Source organism: Pholcus phalangioides, unplaced genomic scaffold (assembly GCF_987345545.1).
Source record: "Pholcus phalangioides strain wild (caught in Gottingen) unplaced genomic scaffold, Ppha-v1.0 ptg000010l_1, whole genome shotgun sequence".
Lineage (NCBI taxonomy): Eukaryota > Metazoa > Arthropoda > Arachnida > Araneae > Pholcidae > Pholcus > Pholcus phalangioides.
Genome location: NW_028301603.1, coordinates 33,648,907 through 33,671,038, shown reverse-complemented (window position 1 = coordinate 33,671,038; position 22,132 = coordinate 33,648,907). Strand labels below are relative to the sequence as shown.

Below are 22,132 nucleotides of genomic sequence, written 5' to 3'. Positions count from 1 at the left end.
CATCATGAAAATACATCGTCGCGAGAACACGGCGCATGTCACGTTGATAAAATGGTTCATTTGAGAGCTTAAGGTCAGAAAAACTAGACGCCGTGGGAGAATGGCGTCGTGCACACTTTAGCGTATGTTTCAATGGTGGTATGAAAAATGAATCACGTGATGTTTTTTCTGTTCGTACCGCGCGATAGGTTTCACCTTCTATAAATAGATCAAACCTAATGACTTATTTTCGACTATTTTCCACATAGTTTCTAAGGTGCAATCGCCTTAAGTACGCCTCAAATTCTCGATTTAAAATTTCGCGAGTTAACCGAATTTATAAACCCAACGGGGGAAAAGAAATTGATATCGTTAATTGAATCGTTCTTTCAAGAAAGTGGGTTATTAAATAGCAGAATTTATTCTTAATTAATGAATTGTTTTTCAATTTAGATTGTCAACTGTGGGGATGAAGAGAATTTGGGAGTTTTTCTTCTTCATCATTGAATGCGATAGATTCAGAATTATTTAATTAGTTTGTTTTCCCTATTGAATGAGGATATGCTGTAAAGATTCCATTCGCTTCCGATCTAGAAAGCTATTGAAGAGAAAAAGGCTTCATTTATATGAATTTTTCTCGATCCAGCATTTTGCTCTGCCATCCTTTGTCTGTGGAGCCGTTCGAGTATTACGTCAGCATCGGGGTTGGGGGGGGGGGGTGGTTGAATGATGATTACGTCACCAACCACCCTTAATGAAAATATGAAATGTTATTAACGGCATATATGTAATTTGTGTATTTTTCATTTACCATTTCTCTGAAAAACTCGTGGTGTGGGCTCACCTTGACTATAGTGAAGACCATTTTTTTTTTTTTTTTTTTTTTTTGTCGCACCACGGTCATTTTCTGTACACGAGGGCTAAATAGACCGGGACCTATAATTTATTGCCGATTCCGAACGGCAGGCTTGTTTTTTATACTCATCGAGAGGTTGGCGCGCTAACCCCTCGATGGGGGACTCCATGCGGTAGCAATTTTTTACTGCGGTCAAGTCGCCGTTTCTGTTGTACCCCTGCATCAGGAAAGTTTTCTGACAAGGACGAACCGGCTATCGAACTCGCGACACCTCTGAACACCCTTTGGTACTTTAGGCGAGTATCTTATCGACCTGGGCTACCGCGCCCCATAGTGAGGACCAGTCACATCTGCAATGATTAAATAAAATCGCATCGATAAAGAAAGGAATCACCGCAAATCACTCAAATAGTTGTTCTTAAGCAACCATCTTGACATTGACCGATTACCATCTCCGGAATTTAGAGAAACCCTGATGAAGATGAGAGCTCAGAGTGCACCAACTAGCAACGGCAATCTATCTACACTTTATTAATCAATGTTCAAAACTTAAAACACAAGCAAAAAAAATAGTTTGCTCATTGTTCAGTTTGTTATCATGTGAAAAATGATCCCTGTGCACTGATAGCAAAGTTCACTACATAGTGTCAGACAGTGGTGGTCGAACTCACTATGTATATTCTCGAAGGTCAATCCCAATCGAGGGGGAGGGGGGGTACCATGAATTTCTTAAAGATAAATTTTTGAGTTATCGGCCTTCAAATAGCAATGATATTAACATAAGATGACTTAATTAATTACTTAACAATGTATTTTCTTCCGATATATTTCAATTTTTTTTTTTCATTGAAAATAAGGTTTTGGTTGTCTTAGAGGAAGGGGACACGGGACCCCCTCCTATTCCCACCATATATATATATATATATATATATGCAATGCACACCAGCTATAGTAGATGGTGTCATCTACTGTAGATTGTCCCAATATGCGCGGACTTTTATTTGTGAGGACATTCATTCATTCAATCCGAGCACAACTCCGGTCTATCGCCATAGGCAATTTACTACCGATTGAGTTGTGCCGGAAGTATGAGTGTGTGTTCCCCCCAAATACCCCGGGCTACGAAAGCGACTGTATACTAAGTGTACAACACACAGATTGATACTAAGTGTACAACACACACCAATTCGTGGGGGGCAGTCTTACAGAAGTTTGCTAACAAGGGGAGTGGGGGTCAGAGTTTTGCTGACTTTTGTCGAGGGGCAGGGGGAGCGAGTCAAAAATGGCTCAAAACTTGCTGACACAATACTTTAATGGCCGCTGTAGACTCTGGCTCTTACTACCATTGTGGTACCGTTGGATTTGTCTGATCAAGATCTATTCATAGGCACCCATATTGCCGATTCATACTTTTGATTGTTAACTGAATAGGCCTATTTTAACAGATTGTGGATGATAGTAGTCGTAAAGCAAGTTCAAGTCCAACAAACGCTGAACAGTTTAGTTGTCTTTTATACCAGGAGTATCTCCATGTGGCAAGCGAAATTCTAATGTAATTCATGTCTCGTCTCCTTTTTATAACCCATCATGCCCTCTTTTTTGTAGAAATAAATATTTTTATGTGATCTCTAAAATTTCTAAAAGCTTAACTAGCGCTCGGGACGACGGATCCACGATCATTTTATCTAATGAAACCAAAGGGTGCCGTTACCCCGACAAGAGCCTTTGGTTGCCTTTGCTCTCATTGAGGTACCACTGAATTTGCCTGATCAAGATCTATCCGCAGACGCCCATATCGTCTATTTGTTTTCGGCCATCTCGCGTGAAATGTCAATGGGGGGTAGAAGCTCTTCTGGATGGTTCACGTAAGAAACTTTGCACCCTGGCTCACTACAGTACTACTTAACCTTACATGCATCTCGGACATATTCCTCTGGGGCAAGGGTGCTCAACCTTCAGGAGAATGTGGGCCACTTTATTGATTTGAAATGGTGTGGCGACCAATTAAGTGATCTGTAAATGTATCGCGAGCCCCCTAATTGATCTGTAAATGTATCGCGAGCCACTAAATGATCTGTAAGTATTCCACGGGTCACTTTAGTGATATGGGAATGTACCGCAGGCCACCTAAGTCATGTGGAAGTGTGCCGTGGACCACTTGAGTGATATGGAACTGTGTCGAAGATAACTTAAGTGTAGGGGAACAGTGTCACACGTCAGTGATCTGTAAATATGTCGCAGGTCACCTGAAGGATCTGTAAATGTGCCGGGGGTCTGTCTATTAGATCTGGAAATGTATCGCGGGCCACTTAAGCGATGTGGAAATGTATCGTGGGTTACTTAAGTGACCTGTAAATGTGCCACTTAGTTGATTTTTAAAAAATTAGGTTTGAGGTCACGGACCAAATCAGATGACACATCAGACACCAAAGGCCACTTTTAGCCCGCGGGCCATAGTTCAAGCATATATGCTCTAGGGGGGATTCCTAACGAATTAGTATGTTCCACAATGTGTTGTGAGTGTGTGGTCCTTAAGTATTTATGTTGCCAGAGTTATGCGTATCTCTTAGTGTTTTTGCTAGTGCTGCCATCTGCCTTCCATATTTTGAAGTGAAAATCAATATCACGCCTGAATATTCATGTTACGTAACGTATCGCGTCGGTCGTTTGGTCTTGGTGTGTGGTTTGCACCCTTTAAATTGGAGACTTACTTCCCCGGTCCACATTCACGAACCGAAGTTGGACAACCGCAGAACACCAACTTCAACGACCCATCACTGTGCCGTCAACGCTGTCCGAACCTCGATCTCCATGATGCGGGGTCCAGCAGAATGACCACACGACCACATAGTGGCTGGCTACTTGGCCATTACTACCGCCCAAGGGCATCAACCATCACCACCTACAGATAGAACGCCTCTGCAGTGTTTGCCATTCAGACTACCTAGCAAGTTTGCCACATTTTGAAACACAGCATCCTATTTCGTTAGTTCTTATTTTGGCGTAGAATCTTCCTGATTGACTCACAAATACCACATAGTGATTGGATGTGGGGCATGGAAATCGCCAATTCTGAGCCCGATCGTTTCTTTTCCTCACAGCGATGATACTGGCACGCAGGGGAGGGATTTTTTTTTTCCCCTGAACATTCTGAGGGAAAATTGACTACTTACTTGACGTTACAAGCAGAGTGCGAAGGCCTTCTATCTCTAGGTGGTGATGCATCAACACCATAAAAGCACTTAGGGGGGGGGGGCTTAAAGTGGCCAGTCGGCCAGAAAATACTGGACTTCTGCGCGTGAATAGGAGGTGGAGGTGCTGTGCTGCGTTGTTTATTCATTAACAATTCATTAGGCAAAACTTGCATGGGGGGGGGGGTTCCTCAAATAGCCTGAGCCCTCAGGTTCCGGCAACAATGATAATTATCCTGGATTATACTTACCGCTATTAATCTGGTAGATAATCGACACGACAACGTGTCTATTTTTAGGTCTCCCAACTTTTTTAAAAATGGCCGTAGAATCGGGAATCCCTAGGAAAACACAACATCTAGGGTTTAGTGAAATTCCTTTAGGCCATGCGTGCGTGCGTAAGATAAGGAGCGTGGAGTGCGTGGGCGTCGAACAAAACAAAGAGCCCGAAGCCAAAATAATAAACATCTTCTTTCGGGAATCGAAGAAAAATTCTCCCTCGTTGCGAACAAAGAAATACATAAAACTTACATCACAAGAATTTTCAACGCTGGGGGGAGGAAAATAAGAGATTCGTAGGGGAAGGGAAATAAAAATATCCCCTAAAATCCTTTCGGAGAGAAGAATTAGTGAATATATATAAGAGCATTACATTACAAAAGGAAATAAGATTACTGAAGTAAATTACATTTGCAAGAGAAAAGGCGGGGGGGAGGGGCGAAAAAGTAAGATGAAAGTAAATAAAATCTTGTGAGAGAGTGAATAAAAGGGATTTCCATTCGTTCGCGATAAAAATGTCGGAGGGGGAAAATAAAATACAGAAAAATCCCTTTCAACAAAACCAAAAATAAGGACTTTTCTCAAGAACAAACACGAGAAAGAGAGAGAGAAAGTCATTGATGGAATTACATTGTTATCGATTCTATTGTTCCTATTTAATTGATTTATGTTCTGTTTTTTCTATTTTGTTTGCTGCTCTAGGTGGCAACGGCTTTTCAGCAGACGGGTTTCAAGAGAGTGAAACGTGGCTACAAGCAGCTTCATTTGGGAGAAGTCCAGACCCCAATTTCCGAACCAACAGATCCCTATTTCCCGTACCAGTGGTATCTGGTGAGTATCTCAGATTAGGTTACCCTAAATACGAGGGATTTGGCATCCAAGTACTCGGAACCGTCGCCAAAAATAATGTGCCAAAAAGCAAGCAGAACTGCCATTTTACCGATGAAATCACTGAAAAAAATCATCAAATGGCGTGGAATGAAGCTGTCGCGCAAAACGCAGTTTTTCTGAAATGAAATTCATGGGAAAATGTTTCACATGGAAAGCGTGTGAGATGGTCATTCATATTTTTCTTTTTAATCACGATTATCCTTATCTGTAAAGATTAGGAAAGTAATTTAAATCATTGATTTTAGTGAAGAACAAAAACTTGATCTGGCCTCGTTAAAATACGGGACATTTTTATGAAAAAAAAAGGATGCCATGGCTGGAATTACGGGAAAATACAGGAAATGTCCGGGGATAATGTCACTCTCCGCTATCCATACAAGGTTTTTAACAGCTGGCTGATGCGAAGATATATTTTGGAAAGAGAGAAAATTCAACTGCACTTGCGAGGAATCGAACCCACGTCCTTTCACTTTCCGGGTGAACGCCCTAGACCAGCGTTTCTTAACCTTTTTTTGCCCGGGGCCCTCTTTGAAGCATATTTGTTTTCTCGTGGCTCCCCTGTCTTACCCAGAGTCTTCGACCCTCATCTAGAAGCAAGATCCTTTATACGTATTGAATTGATTTTTTCATTGAATGTATACTGAATGAAAATTTTGAAAAAAAAGATTGGTCTCGAGACCACTGGCCTAGAATTTATTGAGCTCTCCGCGAATCCGAGTTCTATTCAGGACCGTCTCAAAATCATGGGCCCCTCAGCCAAAGTGATGCTATGGTAGTCCCATACTTACAGCCAGAAATAAACAGCCTACATATTTCCTACTTATTTTCAAAATTTATTGTACTATAAAATATCATAAGGAGGGATCACTTATGGACACGAGACCCAGGGCATGACCCCTCACAAGAGTGGGGAACCTGCTGCAAAATGTAGGTGGTGAGGCCCGGGTGGGTTCATGCCCTAAGACGGCCCTGGTTTTGAGGGTGGGTTTTGTTGGATTCTGTAAGTGTATAACATTTTTTATATTAGTCACTAATATAAAAACATTATTTCTTCACACCTTAATTTTTCTTCTCAGCTCTCTGCAGCCCTACAAACCAATTCTAAATTTTCTTCCGTGGCCCCCTTGAAGTATCCCAGTACCTCTAGGGGGCCATATGGCCCCCGGTTGAGAACCACTGCCCTAGACTACAGAGGCAACGAATGATTCCCCGCGGGCAGGGGCAGTTGAATTCTCTCTCTTTCCAAAATATATCTTCTCATCAGCCAGCTGTTAAAAACCTCTGGACAGGAAATGTCCCGGTAAATACGGTTCATATGGTCAACCCGATTATTCCTCCTCTTTCAAATAAGCGTCGTGACAAGGATTCAAATTATTTTCCGCACATATTAACTATACAGTGGAAACTATCGATAATGGGCACCACAGAACCGAAAGCTTTGTCCGCTAACAGATAGTGCCTGTAAATATGCTACCACTAAACCACACATGCACCTCGTCCACATTCCCCTGCGTAACTTCTAACGAATTGGTACACGTTGGAATGCGCGTGTGCGTGTTGTGAACCTGACGTGGAGTTTGTCTCTGCGCATAATGCTTGTTATGTGTAGCGCCGCCAGCCCATTATTATATTTGTATGGATAGTGAAATATTCACTGAGGCCCGTTTTCAAACTTCAAAAATATCCGTTAACGGGAAGCGCCCTCTAATGGGGAGTGTCCATTACGAAGGTTCTACTGTATTATAATAATTATGACTAAAAGTATGAATATTCGTCTCACGTATTTGTCATATGATCAACGTTTTTCTTTTTTTCTCATGAATTACATTAATTCACTGGCATTCCCAGTCAGGGCCGTAAGTAGAGGGAGGGACGGGGGGGGGAAGGCAACTGCTTCGGGTGGCAAAATTTAGGGGGGGCGGCAATTTTAGGTGGGAACAAATAACACAGTTATAAAATTATCGAATTTGAAAGTTGTGGGGGCGGCAAAAATCCTAGTTACGTCCCTGTTCTCAGTAGGACTTTATTTCCCGCCACACACATTTAGGAATTTTTCATATTCCAGTCATACTTAACAGTTTTGCTTATGTTTGGCATCATTTTTGACGACAATTGACGATTTCTCTTTCCCCCCCCCCCTTTTTTTTTCGCCCCGTGTACAGTCAAACCTCGTTAATGAGTCGCTCTTGGGAGAGCAAAAATATGACTTAGTAAGCGGAGTGACTCGTTAAACGGAATAAGCCATAGCTGTGCCAATTCCTGCATGAGGACAATTGGGACTTACAAAAAGTGACCCGGTAAGCGGAGTGACGTGTTAACCGGGTGACGCACTAACGAGGTTTGACTGTATTCGGAAATGTGATCAGCCTAGAGCAGGGATTCTTAGGCCGGGATTACACTTTTAACAGTTTGATAAATATTCTTTATAAACCTGGAAAAAAAAAACTATCAATAACTGTGTAAACTGAAACTAAACGGTCAATTAATTTCATTTGCCGAAGACAAAGCTCTACTTAGAGCAGCGGTTCTCAACCTTTTCTGACTAGCGGAGCCCTTTTCAGTGTACAATTTCTATGGCGGAGCCCTGTTTAACTCGAGGAGCCCTTTTTAGTATATTATCTATATGACGGTACCCTTTAGGTGCTGGGCCGTCATTTCAACTTTTTCCGGGGGGGGGGGGAGCCAAAGCACGTGTACTCAATGTATGTATATATATGTCATTTCTAGTGTATTTTCAAAAGCCAGGGGGAGCAACGGCCCCACCTGACCCCCCCCCCTAAATGACGGGCTTGCCTTTAGGCTACTTTTTTTGATTGTTGATAAAATTTATTGATTTATTTTATTACCCTCGAGTGGCCGCGGAGCCCCTGGGAAGTGCACACGGATCCCCAAGGGCTCCGCGGAGCACCGATTGAGAACCGCTGACTTAGAGGATGACGCTATAACAACTTTAATAACAAAGACGGAGGATGATCCGAAACGCATTAATCAGTGGATGGTTGCGAAAAAACTTGAATTGAACGCGCGAAAGACCTAATATCACATTACTATAGAACGAGAGAAGCTTAAATTCCGACACAGAGAAATCTCCATTAAAGTTCATATCTGTCATCCTCAAGCACAACAAAACTGCAACTGCCAAAAAATCCAAAGAGTGCATGAATAATAATACTTAGGGGGTAACCAATGCAGGATGACTTGAAATGGAATTGCTATAAAATAACAAAAAAAAAAATTCGATTTTACGAAGCTCTTTTTTTATACAAGCTCAAGTATTTGATAGGAGATAATTTTTTGAAACATGTCTTTTTACGCGTGGGTTTTCTCAATTATGACTTGCGGTTTATGTGCGTGGGGTGGAGCATACCATAGCAATATCATGAAACTAAGTAACACACATAACAAGGTAAGAACTATGCTAACACAAAAACTATACTAAAAACGATAGACAAAACTAACTGTCAAACACTAGACATCAGATAATTATATATTTACCGAACGATAAAATTTTGCGACGAAAAACAAAAATTGGCTTCAGAGAAACACAAATAGAACAGCGGCGAGATTCAGACATGATTTTGAAGTGCCGAAAACAGAAAAAAACATCTATTTCTCTCAAAAGTGTTTCTCATTTGCTGCCCCTAAATTAATGTCAAAAAGCCAACTACTAATAATACTAACCACAAATATGAAATTTACAAGTATCAGAAAAGCATTCAAAATTTTGATGACATATTCTGAAGCTGTCCATATCGAAAAGCTAGATAAATATAAAATTAACAATATATTTTTACATATTACTGCTTAAAATTATATATTTTTTATGTGTATTAATGTTGTACCAAGAATATACTCGCGTCATCTTGTTTAAAGTTCAAATCTGATGTTATTTTACATTGAACTGTGTTATAATAATCATGTCCTAAATTTTTTACGTGTTCTTTTTCTATAATTATACTGCGTACTTGGCGGCTCACAATGGCGGCGAAACAATGTAATACAGCCGAATCCCGTTATAACGAACTCCAAGAGACCGGAGGAATCACTTCGTTAAAACGAAATTTCGTTACAAAGGAATTCCAAGTATATTTTTCCATTTTAACATTATTCCTACGTGAAACTTATCAGGGTGGATTAGAAAATTGTTCGCTAAAACGAGATTTTTGCTATAACGGTACTCGTTAAAACGGGATTCGACTGTATAAATTCTTTTTGGCTTCGTGGAAGGGCTTAGTGTCCCTTGGGGCCACATAGTTTATATTTGTTTATATGTATATATGTCTTTTTTTTTTCTTTCTTTTGTATTCCGCTTCGTTTGTTATTGCTCATCTGTGTAATGTGTACGTGTTGTGCATTTGTTTTATTTGTTCACAACTTAATCGATCCGCTTATTGGTTACAAGTTCCGTAAAACATCTTTTATCAAACTTCTATAGTGTTTTCCCGGCCTTAACCTTCTTCAGCCGAACCAAAATCAACAAAAAGCTTCACCCGCTGGACTGTTTCTTTCCGAAATTAGTGAAACCAGTGACACGATAAGTGAATTCATAACGGGACTGTAAGTGAATTTGTACAGCTCATCTAAGAAGCTCCTGTGAGTCAAGTTTGGGTCGTGATCATGAATCCCTGGCTATAAGTGTATTTGTGCGACCCTTCTCGGAAGCCCCTGCAAATCAAGTTTTAGTCATGACCCATAGCTTAAGAGATCCTGGCTGTAAGTGGATTTGAACGATGCATCTCAAAAGCCCCTATCACCCAAGTTTGGATCGCGACCCATAAGTTAAGAACCCTTGGCCTAGGGATCGGAATATCGTCGATTAACAAAAAAAAGTCGCCAAAAGTGACAAATTCGTAAGATTTATGGCTGACCTACACAACCATGTCTGATCATGTTAAGTAGATAATCCCAGCTACTCCCAATACCTCACGTATTAATGAAGTATACTCATTTTTACAGGTCTGGCTAAACAGGTGAACTTATACTATGCACAAAATTATACATTTACAGATAATAATAACTCCGTATTAATTAAACTACGAACTATGTAACTTTTGATGAACTCTTACGCATACATAATATCGTATAAATGAGCTAATTTGAAACACATTTTTTTTTTTCATGATGTTCTAACTGAAAATACAGTTTCGTGAAAGCAATGTTAATAAATAGTTTGGCTAGATGGGGCTTTGCGCCAATTCTTGCCCCGACTTGTGTAGCTCTATTTCGTCGAGGTGAAAAATGAGTTAACGGGTAGACCACGGGTACTCCTCTGTTCACTCATTCTACCATTTGCTTCTCTGTTCACTCATTCTACCATTTGCTTCTCTGTTCACTCATTCTACCATTTGCTTCTCTGTTCACTCATTCTACCATTTGCTTCTCTGTTCACTCATTCTACCATTTGCTTCTCTGTTCACTCACTCGCTTATTCACTCACTCAGCTGGTCACTCACTAGCTCATTTGCTCACTCACCAACTCCCAGACTCACTTGATCCATCGCTCCCTTTCTCATTGTCTCACTCACCTGCTCATCCATTCGCTCTCTGTCACTTTTTCGATGAATTTATTCTCACACGAGAGAGAAAAACAACGCTGAAGTTTTAAATATACGTATAATGCTGGTTTTTTTTCCTTTTTCAAGAAGGTTCAAAACATTCTATTCTCCTCATTTTCGCTTCAAATGTAGCGCAACTGCGTCACTTTTGAAGTTGAAAAATGATTGTGTCCCCCCCTAGAGGCCGAAAGAGACACTTAACCAAATGAGGATGAGTTCGAGAGCCTATGACACCGTGACATTTTAAAGATATTCGGTCCTTCAAAAGAAAAATTCATTTCAGAATGGCCGTCCTTCGGGGAAATCGAGAAGACTCTTCTCCTTTCGAAGATAATGACGCAAAAATTACCCTCAGAAGAGTTGAAATGGAGATTCTTTCGTTTACCCGAGGCCTATCTCTATTTCAATTTAATTCATATTAGTATCACTAAAATGACCAGAAGGAGTGGCACACGGTTACAAAAATATAGGTAAATGCAATGGACCCCCCTATAAAGGGGGGGGAGGAGGGCTGTCTCCCAATAAGGGCAATTTTTTCTGATCGGATATGATTTTGCCTTCTACAGGGATTCTCTACCTATGGGTCGTGACTCAAACTTGATTCGCAGGGGTTTCCGAGATGGGTCGTACGAATCCACTTAAAGACAGGGATTTTTGATCTATGGGCAAAAACCCAAACTTGACTTACAGGGGCTTCAAGAAGAGTCGTACGAATCTATTTACAGCCAGGGATTCTTTAGTTATCGGTCTCGACTTAAACTTGATTTGCAGTGGCATCCGAGATGGGTCGTACGAATCCACTTACAGTCAGGTATTCTTGAGTTATCGGTTTAGACCAGTTTCCCAACCTTTTTTCTCCCATCGCCCCCAACGCAATCTAACCCATAGAATCCTATGTTACACTCGTAGCTTCTACCGCCGCCCCCCCCTTGAACATTCCATCACCCACCGGGGGGCGTTAACGCCCACGTTGGGAATCACTGGTCTAGACCCAAACTTGATTCTCAGGGCTTCGGCAATAAAAAGCCGTATAAATCCACTTACAGTTAGGGACTCTTGAGCTATGGGTCACAACCCAAACTTTATTCGCCGTGGCTTCTGAGATTGGTCGTACGAATCCATTTACAGCCGTGGATTCCTGAGGTATCGGTCTCCACAAAAGGCCTCAGCACGAAGCTCGTAACGTCACTGAAAAAGGCCATCTCCCCTACAGCCATTGGATATACTACAAAAAGGAGGTAAAGATGGCGCATGCATCAGACTGCTATACCCAATGGCTATGGGTCACGACCCAAACTTGATTCGCAGGGGCTTCTGAGAAAGGTTGTACGAATCAATTTACGGACGGGGATTCTAGAGCTATGGGAACCGACCCAAACTTGATTCGCGGTGGCTTCCGGGAAGAATAGTCCTACAAATCCACTAACATTCAGGGGGCTCTTGAGCTATTGGTCGCGATACAAATTTGATTCACAGGGGCTTCCGAACTGGTCATACAAATTCACTTATAGCCAGGGACTCAAGCTATCGGCCATGACCCAAACTTGATTCACAGGAGCTTCCAAGAAGAAAAGTCGTACAAATCTACTTACAGCCAGGGATTCTTGCATGGCCCCCCACATCTTGGACCAGGGCTTCTAGGCTGAGACATTTGGCAGCTCCCCCCCTCCCCTGACCAGACTTTTCACGGGCCCCTTTATAGTGAGTATATAGCGTGAAAAAAAACAAAAAATGAGATTCGTCCCTGGCCCCAGGATTGGAGCCCTGTCAGTCCTACCCTTGTGGGGGCCAAGGATTCTTGAGCTATCTATCTCGACCCAAACTTGATTCGCAGGGGGTTTTCGAGAAGGGTCGCACGAATCAACTCACATACAGGGATTCTTGAGTTATCGGTCACGACCCAAACTTGATTCACAGGAACTTCTCCTAAATGAGTTGTACAAATTCGCTTACTGTCCTGTTATAAATGCACTCACTTACTGCGTCACTGGTTTCACTAATTTAGGAAAACTGATAGTCCTATGGGTCGCGAAGCTAGTCTTGTTGTTGATTTTGGGGCGCGGCTGCAAAAAATGTTAAAAACCCCTGATCCACTCAGTGCCACTTCAAAAGACCGATTTTCTCGGGGCGGGCGGGACGGGGACGGTGGCTATTTCTTTATTGGTCATAAATTGAAATAAATTTTCATTGAATTCCATGTACATTTTTTCCTCGATTCATTTTTATTCTTTTCTTTGTAGAAAAACGTCGGCCAAAATGGGGGTAAACCTAGGCTAGATCTGAATGTAGAGGCTGCGTGGTCTCAAGGCTGTACAGGTTCCAATATTACGACGGCAATAATGGACGACGGTGAGATATTACACGATAAGAATCAATTAATAAATTTTATTGAACTTGGTGACTTCTATGATGGAGTACCGTTAGATCTTAACATTAAAAAATTATTTTCCTTTTTGTAGGAGTGGATTATATGCATCCCGATCTCAGAGAGAGCTACGTAAGTATCACGTCATCGAGACACATATACACATAATACAGTCACCAATTGGTTTACGAACGTCTCGGTTTGCGAACGATTCGATTTACGAACACGCCAAACCGGTCTAAATCCCGGAAGGTGCATATTTCGGAAGTCTGAGATTACAATTTTTTCTTTTTCGATAGAAGTTGGTTAAGTAATTATATTTCATCACAGTGAAAAATTTCCGCCACCAAGTACTACTCCTCTAATCCAGCCCATGGATCAACAGGTCATTTCAAGCTTTATGAAGCTCTGAAGAGAGGAACATTTTTTTCAAAGTTGTTTTGTAACAATATCAATAGTCAATAACTTCTGGGAACATTATTTCATCATCCTACATCCTTATGTACAGATCTTGTCAGCAAGTGTTTTACAGAACCATCAGCTTATTGGCATGGAGTGTACTTTGTGGCCAGAAAATGTAGAAAGCGGAGATTTTCAGGGCTTTGACACTGAGATTATAGATGATACATATTCACCTAAACCGGACTTTGCTCTGGCATCGTTTTCATCTCATCTGTTCAACTATGGCATTTTTTTAGTGTTGGTTTAATGATGGTTATCATCAAGTTAGGTTATTGTATTAATCAATTATCATAACCAGCATATGCGCAGAATCTGTTGTAAAAGTTCACAGTAAAAACGTAAAAATCTTCGTAAGTCCCAGAAATGAATCAATTCATTTTTTACATTGATTCCTACAAGAAAAATTATTTCGGTTTGCGAACAATTCGGGTTACGAACGGATTTCATAATTAAGCTCGTAAACCAAGGGTTGACTGTACGCATGACGTTTTTTATCTGATCGACTTGCATCATATACATAGTTACTTTATTGCATTTCAATAAATATTTATGGACGTATCAAACCCGGGTTCATCTATAGATTATCCTTTATTTATTTTCAGAACGCTAAAGCAAGTTATGACTTCAGCAGTAATGACCCTTTCCCATACCCAAGGTACACCGATGATTGGTTCAACAGGTAAGGCTAAAAAGACATTGTGAAAACTGAATAAATACCATCATTTCCAAATTGAAAACCTTAAACGCCGGATACGGAAAGAGTACGAAAACTCTTTCCACGTCTTAAAGGAAGGCCCTTAGACAGAGATGTCTGATAAATACCATATACAAATCTGTATACAGGGTGATTCTAAATTCATATGGCAAACTTTAAGAAATGATAAAATGCACCTAAAACAAGCATTTTTGGTCATAGAATGCGAGATCGAATCGCAATAATGAAAAGCCGGTAGAGAGGTTTTTTTTTTTAATGAGTACACACAACATCAAATACAAATACAAATGCAACGTAGTCCTCTTCATGGTGCAACCTGGTAACGCAAAATCTACAGATTGATCTTTGTTTTGTTTGTATATATATATATTGTACTCTTAGATGCGAAAGCCCAAGGTGGGGCGCACACCATGTGTTAACACTACTTCACCAAACACCAACTCTGGCCATATCGCGGCATTGCAATTTACTGCCACTAATGAGATGGGCTGGAAATGAAGACGCTGTCTATTGGTGGTGTCTCTCGCCTCAAATTCATCAGGGGAAATACCTTATCTATATCCTCTCCCGGGTCCGTGAAAGCAACCTTCACGGTGGAAGACGAGCATCTTACCACCACGCTACTTGGACGCATGTGTTAACACTGGGCGAATGATTTGTTAGCGCCTTCATGGGCTTCCTGTCGGTTGAAATCAATATAACATCGTAAGCGTATAAACCCAGGATGCCCTTTGGTACCATACCATAGGGTAATCATCGTAGGGTGAAAATATTGCGGATCAACAGGCCCAAAAGTTAGCACCTCGGTTAATTCCTGCGGTTATACGTCTTTTTTTCCGATAATAAGCCGTTTATCTTAACCCGAAAAGATAAACATGAAATCAAAAGTTTTGCGATTGTGATTGCCCCCCCCCCCCCACTATTTATCATTTTGGAAAACGCTCAAAAACTGTGTAACGTAAGAACTTTTGAACATTTCGATAACTTTAATATTTTGATGTATATGAACATTTTGATTGATTAATCAGAGTTATCTAGAATTGGATGAGAGATAACACAGATTGAATATTATTCGTTTATCTGATCCACTGATTTAAAAGTTATGTTCAATACATATTCATTTCTGCTTGCCGTTTCGATTCTCGAGGAGTCTGAAAATTTTGAAAATATTTTTCCTATTTTTCATGCCAATAGGAGGAGGGGGGGGGGAAGGGGGGGTGCGCCAATTTTTTTTCATTTTTTCACATTTACTTTTCAACATATACTGTACTCATATTGGTGTTGAAAATACGAAAGAGGAAAAGGAAATTGAGGGGAAAAAAAAATTCTCTCTCTTATACCAAGTGTTCTTCAACAGTTGATCTACGGACCTGTGCCGCTCCGTGGGAACTTTCTCTGCGCCTATGTCCGCAAAACATTTCACCCAATCTATGTAACCGCTACATTTAGATTTATAAGAAATAAAATTCTGTCTCTAAATTTTGTTTTTATTTCTGTTTCTGCCGTCTCAGCTGCTCTGAAAAAATTATTTTTCCCGTTAATTCATTTTTGACACACACACACACACACACACGATCTCCGCAAATTATATCTTCTTTCTATTTAGTTATGGCCGGTCCGCTAATTATTCTTTCGATTTATTTATCAATCCCTCTATCTTTTGCCGGTTCGCAAATTATTTCTCTCATTTTCGCTGGTCCGCCAGATAGCTGAATTATTTTTACCGGTCTGCAGGTGCGATAAGGTTGGCGAACACTGATCTATGCCAAAAAAAAAAGTAATATACATCAGGAAATGACCCTTACAGCTATCTTTCTGTATAATATTGAAGTTGGAAGAGCATGCTGACCTTATTTCACCCCGCACAAATATAGGAAATAAGGATCGTACGAGAGATATCGCCATTTCTAAGTTGAAAGATATATGCTTTAAAATGCTTTAAAAAAATGTGTCTTTGAAAAAAGTGTCAATACAGGCAGCGTTTCTCAAACTTTCTGAACGTAAGGACCAGTAAAATGTCTGAGACAAATTTACGGACCACTTGTATCCCGTATTACGGGGCATTCCTGTAATATTTCAGTTTTGTGCCTATTTTTTTTATACATTTATCCCGTTTTAAAGTCGTGGATACAAAGCGCGTTTTCATAATATATAAATTATATTATTATAGTTATGGCAAAAAAAAGATAAATATTCATCTCTGATATTTGTCAGAAATTTTTTTCCGTAATTTTAATAACAAATGTTGGTTGTGCTTACTGGCGATGTTTGTGATCATAACTTGTGCACATTGTCCCGTATTGTCCCCATTTAAGATTCCTGTTCACCTTTTTTTCTCAATCAAATATGGTCATCCGATCATTCGAATATTTTTTTTTGGAGAAACAAGTCTTTCTTACTGTGATTTTTGTAGCAGTCCTTTATTTCCTAACCCTTGAGCAATTTTAGCATTAGTTGTTAGCATGTTGTATTTAAGGCGATAGATTGCATTGTTTTTAGCACAATTTAGTTACCTCCCGTATTTAGGATCGCATTTTCCTCGATGATGTGTGATAGACCTAAATATGAAGAGCCAATTTTAATTTGAACCCATACTGAAATTACTAATATCAATATTACAACGGTTGAATAATTTTTCATTCAGTTAGAATTAAATTATCAAGTCTGGCTGCGGACCACATGTTGAGAAACACTGGTATACGGTAATTGTGAAATGTAACGCGCGCAGGTATAACTTGAAACCTGTTTATTGGTTATTCATAGTATTTGGCAGTTAGAAATTGTTTTAGATGTACTTGCATACATATACTGTACATGCATTTTTTTTTCTCACATCGTTACTGAGAAATACTTGTTTTACGCATACATTAAAATACAAAGAAATTATTATAATATTTTCACATTTTTTATACACTGAAGAGCCAAAAAAACTGGTTATTCTGCCTAATATCGTGTAGGGCCCCCGCGAGCACGCAGAAATGCCCCAACATGACGTGGCATGGACTCGACTAATGTCTGAAGTATTGCTGGAGGTAATTGGCACCATGAATCCTGCAGGGCTGTCCATAAATCCGTAGGAGTAAGAGGGGGGTGGAGATCTTTTCTGAACAGCACGTTGCAAGGCATCCCAGATATGTTCAATAATGTTCATGTCTGGGAATTTAGGTGGCCAGTGGAAGTGTCTAAATTCAGAAGAGTGTTCCTGGAGCCACTTTGTAGCAATTCTGGACGTGTGGGGTGTCGCATTGTCCTGCTGAAATTGTCCAAGTCCGTCGGAATGCACAATGGACACGAATGGGTGCAGGTGATCAGACAGGATGCTTACGTACCTGTCAGAGTCGTATCTAGACGTATCAGGGGTCCCATATCACGCCAACTGCACACGCCCCATACCATCACAGAGCCTCCACCAGCTTGAACAGTCCCCTGTTGACATGTAGGGTCCATGGATTCATGAGGTTGTCTCCATACCCTTACACGTCCATCGGCTCGAAGCAATTGGAACCGAGACTCGTCAGACCAGGCAACGTGTTTCCAGTCCTCAACAGTCCAATGTCGGTGTTGTCGGGCCCAGGCGAGGCGTAAAGCTTTGTGTCGTGTAGTCATCAAGGGTACACGAGTGGGCCTTCGGCTCCGAAAGCCCATATCGATGATGTTTCGTTGAGTGGTTCGCACGCTGACACTTGTTGATGGCCCAGCATTGAAATCTGCAGCAATTTGCGGAAGGGTTGCACGTCTGTCACGTTTAATGATTCTCGTCAGTCGTCCCGTTCTTGCATGATCTTTTTCCGGCCGCATCGATGTCGTAGATTTAATTTTTTACCGGATTCCCGATATTCACGGTACACTCGTGAAATGGTCGTACGTGAAAATCCAAATTTCATCGCTACCTCGGAGATGCTATGTCCCATCTCTCGTGCGCCGACTATAACACCACGTTCAAACTCACTTAAATCTCGATAACCTGCCGTTGTAGCAGCAGTAACCGATCTAACAACTATGCCAGACACTTGTTGTGTTATATAGGCGTTGCCGACCGCAGCGCCGTACTCTGATTGGTTCCATATCTCTTTATTTGCATACGCATACCTGCACCAGTTTTTTTGGCTCTTCAGTTTATATATAAATGTATAATTATGTGTAATTTTTGAATTTTTTCTTCCATATCAAGAATTATTACCCTCGTCCCCTTCCCCCTTTTGAGATAGTCAAATACAATCTAATTTTACCTGTGAAATTTCAGCCACGGTACGAGATGCGCCGGAGAAGTCGCTGCCAAGAGAGACAACGGTATCTGTGGAGTTGGAGTCGCTTACGACTCAAAAGTCGCTGGTAAGTGTTCGCACTAATAATGCTTCGTGAAAAGTCTAGTTTATGACTCGTCAACCATTAAATACCAGAGATAACCAAAATTTCTGATCCAATTGCCTTTGTTTCATTTTTCCAGGCATCCGGATGCTCGACCAGCCATACATGACAGACCTGATAGAAGCGAACTCGATGGGACACGAACCTAATCTTATTCACATCTACAGCGCCAGCTGGGGGCCTACCGATGACGGGAAAACCGTTGACGGGCCGCGGAACGCAACCATGAGGGCCATCGTTCGTGGTGTGAATGAGGTAAAGAAGTATCTCGATGAACAACGTTCTAATGTAATTTTCACTTTCAAATTTCGATATCCGAGGCAATAAGTTGCGGCAAATATGGGCGACATCTCCGCAATCGCGTATTTCGGTTAGACTTTGTATTCGGAAAGGAAGGATTTGTGATTTATGAAGAGGATAGTTACATTCTAAGAAGCCATTAGACCTTCCAGACGTTCAGTCTACATCTACTTGGACATCTTCGATGTAGTCGAAAGCGCAGTCGTTCTGCGGTCGTTTGCTACACAGCGACGGACCGTCTCTATGGCCTTGGCTTGTGATGATCCATTTCTGTAGCTTTGGCTTGAGACGAACTGTCTCAGTGTGATCTCCTCGATTGCAGACTAACTGTCTCGGGGCTTTGGCTTGAAACGAACTGTCTCTTACAGCCAATGAAATTGTCAAAGGCAAGTAATTCACCCAAAAAATGTGTTTTTTGGTGAAAAATGTGAGATGAATATATTGATATGACTAATTAATTGTGATATAGTCTTGATTATCATAATATAATTTATAGCAGCCCCCTCGTTGGGCATTTTGCGTGTTGTAACTTTTGTATTTAGCTATGGCTTTAGACGAACTGTCTCCGTGACTTTGGTTTGGGACAAACTGTGATCTCCTTGACTAGGGCCTACCTCTACGGTTTCAGCTTGAGACTAACTGTTTATGTGACTTTGATTTAGAACGAACTGTCTCTGTGACCTCTTTGACTAGAGACTGCCTCTATGGTTTCGGCTTGAGAATGTCTCTATGGCTTTGGTTTGAGACGAACTATCCCTGTAATCTCCTTGACTAGAGACGAACCGTTTCCGTGATCTCCTTGACTAGAGACGAGCTGTAGTAGCTCAGGATGATACAGCGATTGTGCTTAGCCAACATCGAAAATGGCTTCTATAAGTCTAGCCGAAACGTATAGAAGTTCAGAATATCATCAAAAATCCGGTTTAAAACGTTGTATAAATCAGAATAATTTTCTAATCATAACCGTTAGCGAAAGGATTCATTCTTCTATCGAGATGTTAGCTCTGTAGTTGTTATATCCCTCACTTGTTTGCATCATCCTCAGGGACGCAACGGGCTTGGAAACATATACGTGTGGGCATCCGGAGACGGAGGTCAAGACGACGACTGCAACTGCGATGGATACGCTGCCAGCATGTGGACCATTTCCATCAATTCTGCCATCAACAACGGCGAGAACGCGCATTATGACGAGTCGTGCTCATCGACGCTGGCCTCGACTTTCAGCAACGGGGCCAAAGATCCCCACACGGGCGTCGTGAGTAAAATTACAGATGCGTAAACCTTTCGTGCGCGTAGCTGATATCAATTCAGTATGAGGCGTGTGTGTTTTAATGAATTTATTATTTTTTTAAATCTCTTTCCTTAGGCAACGACTGACCTTTACGGCAAATGCACAAAAACTCATTCTGGAACTTCGGCAGCCGCTCCCGAAGCTGCCGGGGTCTTCGCCTTGGCTCTGGAAGCGAAGTAATTATGATACAGACTCTTTTTCTGCGTCCATTATCAGCATCTTTGTCTTATAGGGTGGAGAGTGATGTATCCACACACCCATTTGAACCAACAATCCTTTCAGAATGCGTGTAATGAGTGAAGTTTCTTGCCACGACGTTTGACTTGAACAGACGTATCGTTCCGCTGAGCAACCGAGATTAAGGATTTGGTAATCAATCCACGTGGGATACTCGGTCTGCGTGATATTTTTATCAGGGCCGCAACTAGATGCTTGGTCAACCGGGGCAAGTGTGCATTTTGGTGCCCCCTTGTAATGTTGAAGGAGAGGTTTGGGAATAAAATTTGCGCCTCCTCTGGTCCAGCGCCCGGAGCACGAGATCCGCCTGCTCCTTTCCCCCCCCCCCGGTTGCGGCCCTGATTCTTATCATCGGAAGACAACACCCACAGCGTGTCGAAATGCATAAGGAACTTTTCAGTTTTTCCTGGTATTTGCCTTACTCGTTGGTGATTTGTTGAGCATTATTAGGGGCAAAGTCGTCTACTCTTCCATATCTGTAAATGTGCCGCGAGTTACTAAAATGATCTGTGAATATGTCGCGGGTCACTTGACGGACGTGGAACTGCACCGCAGATCACTTAGATGATCTGCAATTGTCACTCGGGGATCTGGAACTGCGCGCAAGTTACTCAAGTGACATGTACAAATGTATATCAAGTGTGCCACGGGTCACTTAAATTATATCTAGAAACATTCCACGGGCTCACTCAAACGATGTGGAACTGCAAAGTGGATCATTTAAGTGATCTGTTTATGCGTTGCGCTTAGAGCACTTTTACAAATTTAGGCTTGAGGTCGCGGGTCACATCGGATGACTCCGCGGGTCATCGCGTGAGCATGTATGGTATATACCACTACTACTACTAAACCAGACATGTGCTTCGTCCATATTGCTCTGCCGAACTTCTAACGAATTGGTGCGGTGCGTGTAGTGAACGTTCTGTGTAATGTTTGTTATGTGTAGTGCTTCCATCTGCCATTAATTTTTCTAACCATGCATGAAGTGTAATGGTTGAATAGTATATCGTTGTAAGCCTGTTGCTCTCTGCGGCGAGACTTTTCAAACGGAGAGATCAGCTCACATTTGTGCCTCGAAGTTGGGTCCCACCGTACCATATTTACAGACCACTTGAGTGACCCGCGGCACAAACCCAGGTTTCTTGAGAAGCCCGAAAGCACATTTACAGATTGCTTGAGTAACCCGGAGTACAATTCCAAATCACTCAAGCAACCCGCGGCACATTTAAAAGATCGCTTAAGTGAACTGCGACACGGTTCTAGAGTAATTTGGTTGCTCGCGGAGCATTTACAGATCACTTAAATGGATTACACACTCGCGGCGCATTTGTAGATGGCGTAAAAGATCTGCGGCACAAAAATCACTTAAGTCGCCCGCAATACGTTTTCAAACCAATGAAGTGACCCGCACTCTCCTGAAGAATGACCACCCTTGATGTAAGTATAATGCATATACGCATTCTGACAGGGTTGCCAATTCTAATTGATTAGATGCAATTCGCGCATGCGCAAAATGATTGATTGTAGCGTTTTGCCGAACAACGGTTGATGTCGTTTTTCAAACTGAGGAGACGCCATAAAAGTTATCTCTAAAAAAAGGGGGAATTCTTTTTTTTCACCTCAAAGTAACATAGACCGTT

General features: G+C 41.4%; 1 protein-coding gene across 1 annotated transcript in view; it reads left to right on the top strand.

Annotated features, from left to right (window-relative positions):
• Nucleotides 1-22,132, top strand: part of LOC149081324 (neuroendocrine convertase 2-like) — a 127,428-nt gene that overhangs the window by 92,684 nt on the left and 12,612 nt on the right. Inside the window, exons 3-10 of the mRNA XM_089238154.1 lie at nt 5,008-5,136; nt 12,992-13,100; nt 13,211-13,248; nt 14,181-14,257; nt 18,537-18,625; nt 18,741-18,916; nt 20,007-20,219; nt 20,331-20,431. Coding sequence (XP_089094280.1) covers nt 5,008-5,136; nt 12,992-13,100; nt 13,211-13,248; nt 14,181-14,257; nt 18,537-18,625; nt 18,741-18,916; nt 20,007-20,219; nt 20,331-20,431 — 932 coding nt within the window. The remainder of the gene's footprint in view (nt 1-5,007; nt 5,137-12,991; nt 13,101-13,210; nt 13,249-14,180; nt 14,258-18,536; nt 18,626-18,740; nt 18,917-20,006; nt 20,220-20,330; nt 20,432-22,132) is intronic.